Source organism: Chenopodium album, chromosome 16 (assembly GCF_948465745.1).
Source record: "Chenopodium album chromosome 16, dcCheAlbu1.1, whole genome shotgun sequence".
Lineage (NCBI taxonomy): Eukaryota > Viridiplantae > Streptophyta > Magnoliopsida > Caryophyllales > Amaranthaceae > Chenopodium > Chenopodium album.
The window spans coordinates 1,423,503-1,438,523 of NC_137849.1; the positions used below are offsets into that span (position 1 = coordinate 1,423,503).

At 35.9% G+C, this 15,021-nt stretch overlaps 1 protein-coding gene and 1 long non-coding RNA gene across 2 annotated transcripts; both read right to left on the reverse strand.

Moving 5' to 3' along the window:
* Nucleotides 1-7,611: 7,611 nt before the first annotated feature.
* Nucleotides 7,612-9,868, reverse strand: LOC145584609 (uncharacterized). The gene is made up of 2 exons (XR_014100382.1): nucleotides 9,694-9,868; nucleotides 7,612-8,176 (listed from the first exon to the last, which is right to left on the reverse strand). It is a non-coding gene; the product is annotated as an uncharacterized LOC145584609 (long non-coding RNA).
* A 1,949-nt stretch (nucleotides 9,869-11,817) lies between these two features.
* On the reverse strand, nucleotides 11,818-13,196 carry LOC145585952 (uncharacterized). Its single transcript, XM_081642644.1, has 3 exons — nucleotides 13,034-13,196; nucleotides 12,674-12,747; nucleotides 11,818-12,627 (listed from the first exon to the last, which is right to left on the reverse strand). The coding sequence occupies exons 1-3, from the start codon at nucleotides 13,194-13,196 to the stop codon at nucleotides 11,818-11,820; spliced, it is 1,047 nt and encodes a 348-aa protein (XP_081498770.1).
* Between the last annotated feature and the right edge of the window lie 1,825 nt (nucleotides 13,197-15,021).

Here is a 15,021-nt window from a genome sequence, read left to right on the forward strand (position 1 = left end):
TTTTCAAAGTTTGATCCCTGCCAGAATGACCAGCTTCAAGGGAAGCATGTTGCCAATGAAGCAGTTTCTTTCTGAGATTTTCATCAGCACCAACCACAATCTTACCATGTCTCTTAATTAATCCATCCTACAAACAAAACCCTGGAATAGGAACAGAACCTTCACTTAAATATTGAAAAAGAGACTTTGTATTGTCATCAAGAGCATAGCTAGCTTGTATCAAGGTAGCCAAATCAGAGTCCACAACTGAGATAGCCATTAACAACAAGTCAGAACCCTGTACCCTAGATAAGGCATCAGCAGCAAGATTATCCTTCCCAGCTCTATATTGTATCTCATAATAAAACCCCATCAGTTTTGACAGCCAAAACTGTTGAAATGGGGTGGATATCTTTTGTTCCAACAACCATTTCAAGCGTTTTTGATCAGTTTTGACCAAAAAATGAGAACAGTCAAATATTGCTCCCATTTTTGAACTGCAAAAACCATGGCCAACAGTTCTTTTTCATAAACAGATAACCTCTGCCACTTAGGACCCAAGGACTTACTAATAAATGCCAGGGGATGGCTGTCCTGCATTAAAACAACACCAATGCCTGTTTTTGAAGCATCTGTCTCAATGACAAACTGCTTATTGAAATCAGCAACAGCTAAAACTGGTGCACAAGTCAGAACTATCTTGAGAGAAGAGAAAGATGCTTGAGCATCATCAGTCCACTCAAATGCCCCTTTTTTAACAAATCAGTTAAAGGTTTGCTGAGAGTAACATAACCTTTGATAAACTTCCTGTAATACCCAGCCAATCTTAGAAAACCCCTCAATTCCTTCACAGTAGCAGGGATAGGCCAAGAGTTAACTGCATCAACTTTTGCTGGGTCAGTTTCAAGTCCTTTTGCAGATATGAAATGACCCAAATACTCCACTCTAGAAGTAACAAAAGAGCATTTACTCACTTTGGCATACAATGAGTGTTGTTGCATCAAAGAGAAGACAATATTAAGGTGTTGCCAATGGTCTTCCAAGCTCTTAGTATAAACCAGAATGTCATCAAAAAATACAAGCAAACACTGTCTCAAAACTGGCTTAAAAACTGAGTTCATCCAGCCTTGAAAAGAGGAAGGAGCATTTGTCAAGCCAAAAGGCATGACCAAAAACTCATAGTGGCCCTCATGAGTTTTAAAAGCAGTTTTGAACACATCATTGGGATGAATTCTGAACTGGTGGTAGCCAGCTCTGAGATCTAATTTGCTGAAAACAACAACACTTGCCAGTTCATCAATAAGCTCTTCCAAAACAGGAATTGGGAACTTATTCTTTATAGTTTTCTTATTTAGTTCTCTATAATCAACACACAACCTCCATGTTTCATCTTTTTTTCCTACTAACATCATTAGGGAAGCAAAAGGGCTAGAACTGTTCTGAATAATACCCCTGTCAAGCATCTCATTCACCAACTGCTCAATGATATCTTTCTGTCTGAGAAGATACCTATATGGTCTGATATTGACTGCCCTGCTCCCAGGTTCCAAAGGGATCTTGTGATCAAACACACCCCTACTAGGTGGTAAGGTGTTAGGTTCCTCAAAAATGCTAGCAAACTGAGTCTTTAACTGCTGTAACTACTCAGGTTCCTCAGAGTCACCAGAGAGTTGGAATAGACCAGGTGATGCAAAATGAGCAAGGTTACTAACTTGCATTAAGTAGAATTGAGCAGCCTGCTGAAACAACTTAGGAGAATGAGTATTCTCACTCACTTTTATTTTAGTAGTGGGTACACCCTTCAGCTCAACTAAGTCATTATTGCAATAGAACTTCATTGTCAATTGCTTAAAATTCCAAGAAATAGAACCAAGCGTACTTAGCCATTGAACACCCAGAACCATGTTACAACTCCCTAAAGCAACTAGCATGACATCAGCAACAAAGTCATGACCCCCAAGAGACCAAGAAAAGTTTCTGCAGACAGAGTTACATATCAAATTATTCCCATCAGCAACGGTAACAGACAGGCCAGTAATTGGTTCCACCTTACAACCCAAAGTGACATCCATATGGCTATCCAAGAAGTTGTAAGTGCTGCCTGAGTCAATCAATGTTTGCAAAGGCTTACTCTTCACCAAGGCCTTAACTCTCATTGTATGAAAATTCTGACTACCAGTCAGGGCACTTAAGGAAATGCGTAGGTCAGAATTAAAGTAATTCTCATACAGATCCATATCCACCCCTTCAGCTTCATCTAACTCAGCTGAGCCTGGAATCTCCACAGTAAAGAGTTGAGGTTCTTTAAATTGGCACACATGATTTCTATCATATGGTGCATCACAGTAGTAACAAAGACCTTTGGCAATTTTCTCTGCTCTCACCTCAGCTGGCACATACCTGGGTTTTTGAAAAGGTTTTGTGTTTGGTTTAGGTGGTGGTAAGGATTTATTTGGTGGTGTAGGCAAAAGAGGTGGTTTAGAAAAATTGGAAGAAAAAGTTGATTGAGAATTCTTTGGTGTGAAAATCTGGGTAGGCTTAGAATACCTTGGAGAATTGAGATAGATGGATTCAGTTTGCAATCTAGCATACTCAATTGCAGAAGCAATGGATTGAGGCTTAAAAGCTTTTACAAAGGGTCTAATACCGGGTTTCAATCCCCCAATAAAACTTTCCAGAAGGTACTTCTCAGGGAGAACATAACTGTTCTGTAACATAATGACTCTTAAATTTTCAAAATCATCCACATATGATTCAATACTACCAGATTGTTGTAACTTATTAAATTCTTCTACAATATTAACCCCAATCTCATCCTTAAAACGACTATTGACATCAAGCACAAAATCATTCCAATCAACATTGACTCTGGACGACATATAACTAGTCACCCAATTTTCTGCCTTATCAACCATGTTAAGAGATGCTAAATCAACTTTTTGATCATCAAGAATTTTGCATAAGGTAAAATATTTACAGCATTTTTTAATCCAGATTCTAGGATTTGACCCATCAAATTTAGGAAAGTCAAGCTTAGGAGTATACCCCAATCTGGTTGATAAAAGCGATCCTCAGATCTAGGTGATTTGGAGTCAGTTATTTGATCTTTCAGAGACTGTATTATGTGCAAAATATCCTCGAACTTTCGATTTGAATCCTGAGAAAGATCCTCCAGCTTCTGATCGGTAGCCAGAGATTGGGTCTCAAGGCGTTTCTCCAAAGCGTTCAATAGAGCTTCCATCCTGGTCACCCGCGTTGAGAGTGTAGGTGCCAGAATGCAGAGAGAGATAGCAGCGCCAGCTCTGATACCACTGATAAGGTTCAACGCCTTATCAGATTGGATTACGCTAGTATTAGCTTCCAATTTGCAGAGATATTACAATGAGCACAGAAATTACAGAATAAGAGGGAAGAAGAAGAAGGTAGAAGAAGGATTTTAGAGAGAGAGAAAGAGAGAGAGAAGTTTGTTGTAATCATTCTTAGCATGTGAGGCCTTAATTACAACATTAAATAACCAGCTAAGCTCCTCAAAGATTCCCCGTAACAAACTGCAAAAAGACAAAAAAGGGTAATAACAACTTTTCCCGCCAAAACTTAATACAATGTAATTTAGTTTTGTTATTTTTATAATCCTTCCTGTATCATCTAGTGCATATAAAAGATTCGTTATTACTTATATTAGATATCCTACATCAAACAAACCTGTTGTTGAGATGACGGGTCTTTAATTAGTGGTCTTTTTTCCAAATTTTGTAATAGTGTAATAATGTACTTCATAGTAAATTAGTGTGGATGGTTAAATTTCATTTAAAATTCCTTTGAACGTGATTTTAATCTTCCTTTTATAGTTCATATGTTTAAATTAAGATGTTAAAATAAATTCTACTGAGACTACCTATTTATAAAAGTAAGCAGTTTGTAAAATAGTTTGGTTTATAAGCTGTTCGATTTATTATAAACGCTTCGGTTGATTTGTAAATGCTTCGATTGATAAGCAATTCGGTTTGTAAACAATTTGGTTTTTTAACGATTCGATGTAAAAGGTTTTTAACCTAACTCAAACGAATTCAAGTTAGAAACCGTTCGGTTCTTTTTCGGTTTGGTTCTATTTCAATTTGGTTTAGAACATGTATGGTTCTTATACGGTTCAACATTATTCGGATCGGTTCAGTTTCGGATTAACTAAAATATGTTTTAGATTGATTTTCTGTTTCAAGTAATCTGTTTTTAATCAGTTCCGTTCTCATTTGTATTGCTCGGCTTCAGACAGGTAAACGGTTTTGATTTAAAATTTGACAATGCTAAGATATAAAGATAGAGGCTTCTTTTTATTAAAGGAAGCAGTAACTCGTAACAGTACTATTACTGCTCATTTGCATGGGGATGCCCCCAATTTGTATTTCACACGACATTTTTGTAAATAAATTATTAGAGCTGTCAAAAACCGACCCGAACTGGTGACTCCGAACTGTTCCGAACTGTTCCGAAAAGGAACCGAACCGTTAACAACCCGTTATGCTATAACCGTAAACTGAACCGACCCGATTTAATAAAACCTGAAACTGAATCGATCCAAATGTTTGAAAATTGTTAAGAAACCGTACCCGTTTTTCAAGCAAACCGATGCAACCCGAAACCGAGAACAACCCGAACCGAGTAATGCCGAACCCGATGGTAACCCGACCTAGTGTAAACCGAAACTGTTAAAACCCGACAAAAACCTGAATTAACCCGAACCGTTTATAACCCATAACCAGTTATGACTGAACCGTTGACAACCTGTAACCGATTGCGACCGAACCGTTTACAACTTGTAACCGGTTATGACCGAACTGTTTACAACCTGTGACCGATTATGATTGATCAATTTATAACCCATAAGTCCATAACCTATTATGACCAAATCGTTAACCCTATATAATTCCTTTTATGAGTAATGGCTTATTGGATAATATATATTGTATTAAAAAAAATCTGAAAATTATAGCTAACTTTAGATTATATTTATTATAATAAAAAATTAAAAAAAAAAAAAAAACACTCAAATCATGATACTTTGGTAAACAAAAGACAACATGACTATTTCATAATTTATTAACTTGGTAAGAGTAAAAAGTTAATTGAGAGACTAACTAAAGTAAATTGAGAGACTAAGTAAAGTGTAACTAAAGTATCTTGAGGTGAAACAAAACTAGTAACATATTAATAAAATCACCTATGAAAAATTAATTTTGTCAATGTATGGTAAGTTGGTAACTGAATAATCTAATGCCTAATGGCTGATGAAGGCTAAATCACAAATGAATGGCTCTCATTAGCTTCAGTTTAAAGAGTTCTAAGACTTTCATTGTAGATAAATAAAGCAATTCTTTCTCATTTTTGGTGACTGATCAAAAACACAAGGTCCCCAAGTATCAGTTTTTCTCAAAACAAGAGTGTATCAACCATAAAATTTATACGAAGTCCTGTGACAATAGTAACCTGTTTATTAGGTAGTAGTAAGATCCACAAATCAGTAAACAAAAACACCAACCACTTAGCAAATTTACTTTAGAAAACTAAGCAGAAATTATATAAAACAAAAATTATCCACAATGCAGTCGAGCAGCAGCAGCAACCACACTCAATCACTAGAGGAACATCCACAAGGCAGTGGAGTAGCAGCAATCAAAAATAGCAGCAGAAACAGATGCATCAGGAACCTCAACCAAAAAATCAGCTGCACATCAAGATCAACAGATATATAAGTACGTGCCTTGCTCAATTGCAACTCTAACTCTTTCCTAGGAAGAAGTAATTTAAAGAGTAAAAAACACGGTGTAAAACAAAGCAAACATCTCTTCCCCTAAAATTAAAGACGGAGTAACTAAAATAAAATGTGAATAAGAAATCATAACTATAACTAACATAAGAAATCATAAATATTCCATGGCAAAAAAAAATAGAGCAAAAGCCAAAAAAAAAAAAGAAAAAAAAAAAAAAAAAAGAAACAAGAGCATAACCAGCAAGTTAGTGGCACCAAGTGGAAGAGACAACAAAATACTAATTTGATGCTGCACTTTCAGTTTCAGTTGACACTTCTTTACCAATTTCAAGAACATCTTCATCAATATCGGTATCATAACCAAGAAACCAATTTTGAGTGGTTACCAACATCTCTACATTTTTGGGAAGAAGAGCACTCTTATACTTCGTCAAAACACGACCTCCCATGCTAAATGAAGATTCAGAAGCAACAGATGTTATAGGAATGGCCAAAACATCTCTAGCAACACGAGATAATGTAGGATACAACTCAACTTGTCCTTTCCAAAACTGAAGAATATCAAAATTTTCTCCCTTTGCTACTTTTTTCCGAGGTAGGGCCAAATAAGCATCAAGATCAATAGTTAGGCTCCCCATTGAATCATCATCATCATCGATAGCACCACACTTCTAAAATAATGATAAAAAATATTTTAATCAATTAATACAAGATAAGACATGCAAAATCATTAATAAACTAATTAAAACAAATATTCACCTTATATGCGGCTGACAATGCAAGAAACCTACCGCCGTCATCATCACCATTATTAAATTCATTAAATGGTGTACTGGATTTTTCCCTTGAACTAGAAGTAGGTTGTTGAGCAGAATAGAAAGAATACAATTCAATAAGAGAATCCATTACCCTTTTTACCTTTGCGTCAACAGCCTCTCCAACGTATAACAAGTTGTATAATTGCCTCACACGTTGAATCTTATAACGAGGGTCAAGAACAGCAGCAATTGAAAGAATTAAAGAATAATCCTCCCAATAATTCTCAAACTTCTCCAACATCATTGATGCCATAGGCGCAAGCTTAGGGTCTTTATGAGCTTCGGTGATATAATACTCAATAAGAAGCACATTCTCAAAATACAAATTAGAAGTAGGATATTGAGAACCAGAAAACAAAGTGGTAATGTTATAAAATGGCAAGAGAAAGTCGCAAACATTTTGAATAGTCTCCCACTCATCATCTGTGAGTTTATAATCAACCCCCAAAAACCTACTGATATATTTTTTTGATTGCAAGCTTAGCTTGTAAAGCTTTTTGAAGCATCAAGTATGTGGCATTCCAACGAGTGACAACATCAAGGCGCAATTTACCATTAAACACACACTCAACCTCAGAAACAGCTAGCTCAAATTGAGTGAGCCTAGAATCAGAGCCATCAATATATTTCACCACTTCACGCAACTTATCAACACTTTCATCAACAAACTCTAAACCTTTTCTGACAATTAGATTCAAGACATGAGCACAACAGCGAACATGGAAAAATTTGCCTCCACAAGGAAGAGGAGAACAATTCATGACATCTTTCCTCAGAAAGCCAACCATCACATCCATAGAACGGGCATTATCAACGGTCATACTGAAAACTTTATTTTGAAGGTTCCATTCTTTGATCAAATTAAAAACAAATCTTTCCACCTCTAAACCAGAATGGGGAGGTTGACAATACCTGAAATTCAGTATTTGAGACTTGAGACCCCAATCATTATCCACATAATGAGCCGTCAAAGTAAGGTAGCCGCGATTAGTACAGGCAGTCCACAAATCACAAGTAAAACTAACCTTACTACTAATTTTACCCAACGTATCATACAACAAAGCTTTGAATTGGTCATGCTCAACAATACAATACTTAAGAACAGTGTTCCTACAAACATGTTTTACATTCTTATTCAAGTAAGAAATTGCTTCCCTGAAATATTTATGCTCAACCATTCGCAAAGGATATGAATGACAAATAACAGCTTTAGCCCACTTACTCAACCAAATTTTTTGATCAAAAGAAGATTGATCAGCAGAATCTATTTCCTCTTTAGGTGCATGAGGACATATCTTAAAATGATGTCTACATGTTGAAGTACCCATGCCAGATTCTGCTTTGATAAGTGCTCCACAATAGTTACACGTAGCATAAGTGGTAGTTAGTTTTTGACCTGGTTTAGGTATTTTACCATCAAGAATTTCACTCATAACAAAATGTTTCCAAATATCTGCTCTTCGTCCACCTTTAGACACTTGGCCTCTACCTTTAGCAACTTGTAAACTTGGGGGAGTGACAGTAGCGCATTGGTTCTCTACTGTTTGATTTAGAGACTCCATTGTTTCAAAATATGAGTCTCTTTCATCATCAAATTCATTTTGACCATCCATCACTTTAAAACCAGAAAAAGGACATAAAATTAGTTATTTAATCGTCAAAATTTCATTTCTCCAAAGTATTTCAGGTGTTATAAAATTTACATTGAAGATTAAATTTCCACAAAAAAAAATAAGTAGATATATAGATGATAATATTCGCAAAATCAATCAACTAATACATCATGTATAATCAATCAACTAGCATATGGTAAATATATAGATGATTATAACACACTGTTTGAAGTAATAAAGTTTTAAGGAGCCAAAAGCCAAATCATATGGCCGAAAGTATTAATGGTCTGCTATAAAACCATATTATCCGCATGATTGTGAATCATCATGTAAAATAAATAAATAGTACGTAATATACAACAAAGATGAAGAGTTTCCACAAAATGGCTCCATGTTTCCACCCACTCATTATATCTTAATTATTTCAATTCATTGAAAACTTTGTATCATCACTTTTATCAGTTTATCACATCATTTTTTTTTTTTTTTTTAACAAAAGAAGAAAATTTATTCATGATGGTAAATTATTAACATCTTTAGAAGATTAATAATTCATGTGCACAAATCTTTCAAACAGTTTACATGAAGTGCAAGAACCTAAGTAAATTTCAAAACGGGAAACTGAAGATCTCAAAATGTTTGAAGCGTAATTAAATGCAAACAGGAGATGACTCTTCATCATTATCTTCCCACCACAGGTAGAATAATCTCATCTTACTGCATCAAGAATATGCAGCTACTTTAGCTCGGCCTCTTCTTGGCCATAGTTGTAAATAATCTCAATCCCTTTAGGTGGTTCTGGGTTTCTGCAGAACTTTGAACCGCCAGGAGCCCATGGAACGATATAAGGATCAGGGTGTCGCCACTTATTGTACTCAGATTCACCAACTGCAATCATTCTGTCAATTGTATCAAGGTCTTCCAGATTTTTGTTAGCCTCATCATTTTTAATTTCTCCTTGGACATACTTTACATACCCACAACCCACCTTTGTATTACTTCTAGATGATGCAACATATTATTTTTCTACCTATTCTCTTTCTAGCTATAAAAATCAAATGCTCTCTGTTTCACATCACCCAACATCCCAGCAAACACCCTCCCCCTCTCAACCTACCACTCTCTTGTACACAACTACACACGCTGCCACCCCTCTGTTTTGAGAGCATGCCGCACCACTTCTCCGGCAATGGGCTCCTTATTCACAATGACTAATCTATTTTGAGCAACCCAAATTTATCACTTAAAGCTATAAACATGTAATTAATTTATCACTTAAAGCTGTCACAAATTAAAACCTAAGAATTCATGTATACATCTAATTTAATACAATATGCACACCACCTGTTCGACATTATGTCTCAAAGACCCAAAATTTACTTTCACTACCAAATTTTGTGGGAATTACATAAAATTGCATCATATTCAAGAATTCACTTCTGGGTTTTTATAGATTCAAGCAAAATTTAGCAACACAAAGAATAGACAAGAAAAAGGGTTTTCAAAGTTCAATTATTACCTGCGTATTGGTGGGTAGCGGAGGCGCGTTCCTTGTGAGTTCTTGCTGATCGCCTGATTGGGTGGTGAATTGGTGATGAACCGTGCTATTAAAGTTATAATTGAAGGAGAGTTGAAGAGGATAACCGTGATTATAGGGTTTGAATGAAAAAAATTGAAGCAGAGTTGAAGTTTGCTGATTTTGATTAGGTTTTTTTTTAGGGGATTTTTTTTTACTACGTATTAGGTTTCATTATTGGGAAGATGAATAAGGCCATTGGATTAAGGATGAGTTTAATCAGCGGTTGTGAGGGTGTTTTGATGAGGGGTATGGATTCTAATCCGTGTTTTTATCGAGTGGCCAATGAGAATTAATAAATTATAACTCAATTTAATACTATTAAAGAGATTATAACAAACAAACTAACTTACTAACTATTACTAGCTTACTGTTATTAGTAACTTACTAACTTGCTAGTTAAAACAAAATATAAATTCAAATCTATAACTAATAAAATTAAAGTATAAATTATAATGATTACTATAAATATATAACGTGTTTATAACCTGACCAATTACAAGTTTACAACTCAATTCGTTTTAATTCATTACTCAATCAATGTTGTCTTTAAACCTTTATTCAATTTTGACATATTTAGTACTCGTACATTTCAATATTTATGACCCGATAAATCCATTATCTATATGACCGTACCAGACTTGATTATGACTTGAGTCAATTGACTCATTTCAACTTATTATTCAATTAACCCAACTTATTTTTAACTCATATTAATTAACCGAGCATATTTATGACTGAAACCAAATTTCAACTTGTTCAAATTTTCGTTACCTATTCAACCTAACTTGTTTAACTCATAACTCGATTTTAATTTGATCTGATTTGAATTCGTGTATGAGTCGTAACCTAAGTCATTTGATTTGAATTCGTGTATTAGTATACATGTATGAGTAATAACTTGTTATATGTACTATATGACCTAATAAACCCAATTCTTTATAACCTGCTCAATCATATCCTAACTCACTTGATTTGTTTAACTCACTATTCAATCAACCCAGCTTGTTTTGTGACCCTTATTAATTAATTGTGACTTTGTGAGTTAGGATTTTATCCAATTCTTCATAACCTGCTCAATTATATCCTAACTCACTTGATTTGTTTAACTCACTATTCAATCAATCCAACTTGTTTTATGACCCTTATTAATTAATTGTGACTTTGTGAGTTAGGATTTAACCCAATTCGTTTTGAACCAAAACTCGTTTTAAATCGACTGAGTTCAACCGGAACCGATTATAACCCGACCCGATTATAACCCGACCCGATTAGGACCCGATCTGTTTTGACTCGAAAACCGTTCTAAATTGGAAAACCCCGTTTTCAAACTGACCAAATTAAACCCGAACCGATTATAACCTGAACCGATTACAACCCGACCCGATTAGGATCCGATCTGTTTTGACTCGAAACCCGCTTAAAACCGAAAAAATCCATTTTCAAACTGTTGAATTCAACCCGAACCAATTATGACCCGAATCGATTACAGACCGATCTGATTAGAACCGAACCCGAGTAGAAACCGTAGTTAAAAAAACCCAAACCGAACTGACCCGATTTTATTTAAAACTGAACTGAACCGACCCGTTAATTACTTAAACCCGTTATAAACCGACCCGTTACAAACCGAAATCTGATAAACCGAACCGAAAACCGAACCGAAAAACCGATTGACACCTCTATAAATTATCAACAACTTTATTCAATTGTAAAGCCCACAATAATAAAAAAAAAGTTGTTAATTTATTCACGAAAATGCCTTTATTAGAAACAAATTTCGTTTCTCAATATAAGAAACAAGGAATTTCCCAATACAATGTTACAAATTGTTGACATCTCATTCGCATTATTATAACAAACAAGTATGAATAATATATACTGCAATACAGTACAATCGAAATCATTAACCTATAATAATTGAGGACTTATATAATTGTGTTGTATATAAATCCTATGTATTAGTAAAATTTATTTAGCAATGCCTCTAGATAGGGAAATAGATTATCAAGCAATAAACCCACTAAAAATTAAACAAACATGCATGCAAATGCAAAAGTACAAATCTCACTTGTCGATGATAAGTTTAGCAGAGCGTAAACCTTTTTTCTCAGGGAGTGGGAGGCGAAAACCAAGATGACTCATGAAGAGCCACACCAATGTTATAAGCTCTCCGCCTTTGCTCAAACTGGCAAAGTTGTACCTGGGCGAGGATCGTATGGCAGCGTAGCACATCATTTCTACCCAAACTTTGCTTATTATCTCCCATTTGTTGTCTCCAAACATCATCAACTGCTTAGCTAAGCAACACGCTTCATCGAATACAGATTGGCTGTCGTTGGACTTGGATACTTGAGCTGCAATTCTATCGTCTAATTTTTCATGAAGCACATAATTACAAAAATGTAGCATTTGATCTCTAGTTTTTAATTTACTTGCTTTATCAAATGCACTGGTTACATCCTTTACCGTGCTTTTATACTGAACATCAGACTTACTCACTAGCTGTGGCACCAAATCCTGGCGTCTTAATAAAATGTAAACCATGTAGTCAGAGAGTTGCTTACTAAGTTTACAACGTGGCTCGCACGGGTCAGACTCTATCCAGTAGCAGATATCAGTAGCGAGGTGCCAAGTTAGCACGCTTTCGCTATAATCTTCAACATCTGTAGTCCAAGGACGCAAGTACTCGGAAACGAGGCAGTATTCCTCTTCAAATACCAAATTACCTCTAGCTGAACATACTTCTTCCATACCCTTTATATCTCCTCTGACTAGTTTGGCCTTCTGTTGTAGCTCTGTGAAGATGAACTCGAGATAAGAAAGCTTAATTGGACTTCTTTTCACGTATAGCCAGTCAATCAAGCAATCTTTGATCTGCTTTATATAAATCAAATCGAGGAATATATCAAGGGCTTTCCACCTGAAGCTGCAGCTCAACAAGTTGTAGTTTGATGTGGATCTGTGGATCGACACCACCTTTTAGCATCGCAGTCTCTGCACCGAGTTGACCAATTCAGCAAAACTAGCAAACATTTTCTGAGCAGTCGGTTAACTCGTATTGATGGATTGGCCGGCATAAGATTTGTCACCTTGATGATGAACCAATCGGAATGTATGAACCTAAGAAGGGAGACTATGTCGAGAAATATGGCACCCCCGAGTAAGTTAATGGACACTCCAACATCAACGCGCTTGTAATATTTATTACTGTGATGGATAGCCAAGAAGAACAATAAGGATGCCGCAATTAATGAGAAGAAGCAAACAAGGCGCAACAAACCTCGTTTCTTGTTAATTAAATACACCTTTGTATGCAAGATATCATAAATCAAATTGAGCTCAGCTGCTATGATCTTGATACTTAAAAGGATATATTGCTTGACAAAGAGTTGCTCAACAAGCTTTTCATCATCCTTTAGGTTCAAGACATCATCTGCTAGCATGCCTTTAAAATTATCATAAAGTTTATAGGCATAATAATTGACAATTTCCACAGCATCATTGGGCTAATCGCGATCTAAATTGGCCTCATTGTGAACCGAATCATCACGATTGATATTGGCACGATTGACACTATCTTCCGTATTGGCCTCATTGTGAACCGAATCACCACAATTGATGTTGGCACAATTGACAATCTCTTCCGTATTTATTTCATTGTGATCCGAGACATGATTGACAATCTCTTCATCAGCAGTGGCCTCATTGTGATCCGAGGCACGATGGAGAATCTCTTCATCAGTAGTGGCCTCATTGTGATTCGAATCATCACCTCTTCATCAGTAGTGGCCTCATTGTGATTCGAATCATCACCGTGGTCGCTACAAACATAGCTAACTTCAAATCTAGACGGAATATAAGAAGTTTCCGCAGAGTAATACTCATCAGCCCTTTATTGATGGAAGTAATTGGTTCTTCCCCAAGATTGGCTCTAATACCTTCCTTGCTGGCGAGATACAAAGCACATGTTCGCTCCGCATACTTAATAAACCCGTCGATAAACATCAAGGCCATAGGAAGCCAAAGACGATTATGTCTACCTCTGACCATAGACAAGACAAAGACATAAATGGTGACCGCCGTTTGGGAGACCAGCTGAAGTGCGTGGCGATGCCACAGCTCGTTGTCTTCGAGAGCCAGAGCAGTGATTGTGTCTGGGCCGCCGAGATGCAGCAGAAGAAAGGGTGCCCAAAATGCTAGGATGTCTGCTCTCGAATCATATTTATCATCACTTTGGTGGCTACGACTGATGAGTCCAATGACTAAGAGCGCGACCGAATCAGCACACAAATAAAGCAGCCAAAGGAACTTCAATAGAAGTCCGTTTGCGCAGCTTTTTCTTAGGGGTGCAAGAAATGCAAGTAATGCCTGGATAACCAAACTTACAAGCATCAACGTCGGGACTTCCAACTTTTCCCATGTGTTTTGCGTCATCTTCTTCCCAGCCAAAGCCACCACCTCAGGTGTTTACTACGTAGTACTGTAGTTGCTAAGAACTGTTGTAGTATATAGTATAATATAAGTGGTGCAAAGTGAAAGATTTAGTGTTTTATATTATGTTTTTGGCGTAAATGTTTGGGTGCTTTGTGGATATGAACTCCTAAAGCTATTTTTTACTGAGTAATTGGTTAAGCTCAATAGTTTTAATAATTTGTTTAATCCAATTTTTGACACATTGCTTTACTTTTATTAGCTTAGCTTAACCCCCTTTTCTCCAAACCATTACCCAATCTCTTTGATTTTTATCTTTTTTCTTTTGTTACACTCACCCCACTATTTAATAGAATTAGTAAGTTTTGTGCATGGCGGTGTGGCCACACAAATGATGTGGCCATGTTGATTTACAAGAGAATCTAAGTAATGACCTCAATTTTTTATAAGAATAACCTCATTTTGTAAAGTAACGCAAATTTGATATTTGTAAACGAGTAATGTCAACTAACTAAATAAAAAAAATCCATTTGTTCATTGGCTGGAGAACCCTGTTATTTTAATTTGTTTTTAGTAATGATAAGATAGCTTCATATATTTATGATTGTAACCTCATTTTACTATTAAAGTATCCTCACATACGTTAAGATAACCTCGTTTTGGGTCTGTTCATGTTTATTGAACTTAGTTGAACTGAACTGAACTGATTGGAGCTGAGCTGAAATGAATTGACATGTTTTAGTTAAACTAGTGTATTGACATGTATGCAATGTTGACTAGGTCATGTATTATGGCACACAGAGAGTAAAATGTTTACAAATAGAGAAATATAAATAC

Excerpts from the sequence above, each read along its gene's own strand:
- LOC145585952 (XM_081642644.1), bottom strand. The coding sequence starts at position 13,196 with ATGCTAGCAGATGATGTCTTGAACCTAAAGGATGATGAAAAGCTTGTT. Across the intron at positions 12,748-13,033 it reads TTTAATTAACAAGAAACGAG|AGACTGCGATGCTAAAAGGT; the intron begins GTTTGTTGCGCC and ends AACTCGGTGCAG. Across the intron at positions 12,628-12,673 it reads TTGTTGAGCTGCAGCTTCAG|ATCAAAGATTGCTTGATTGA; the intron begins GTGGAAAGCCCT and ends TATATAAAGCAG.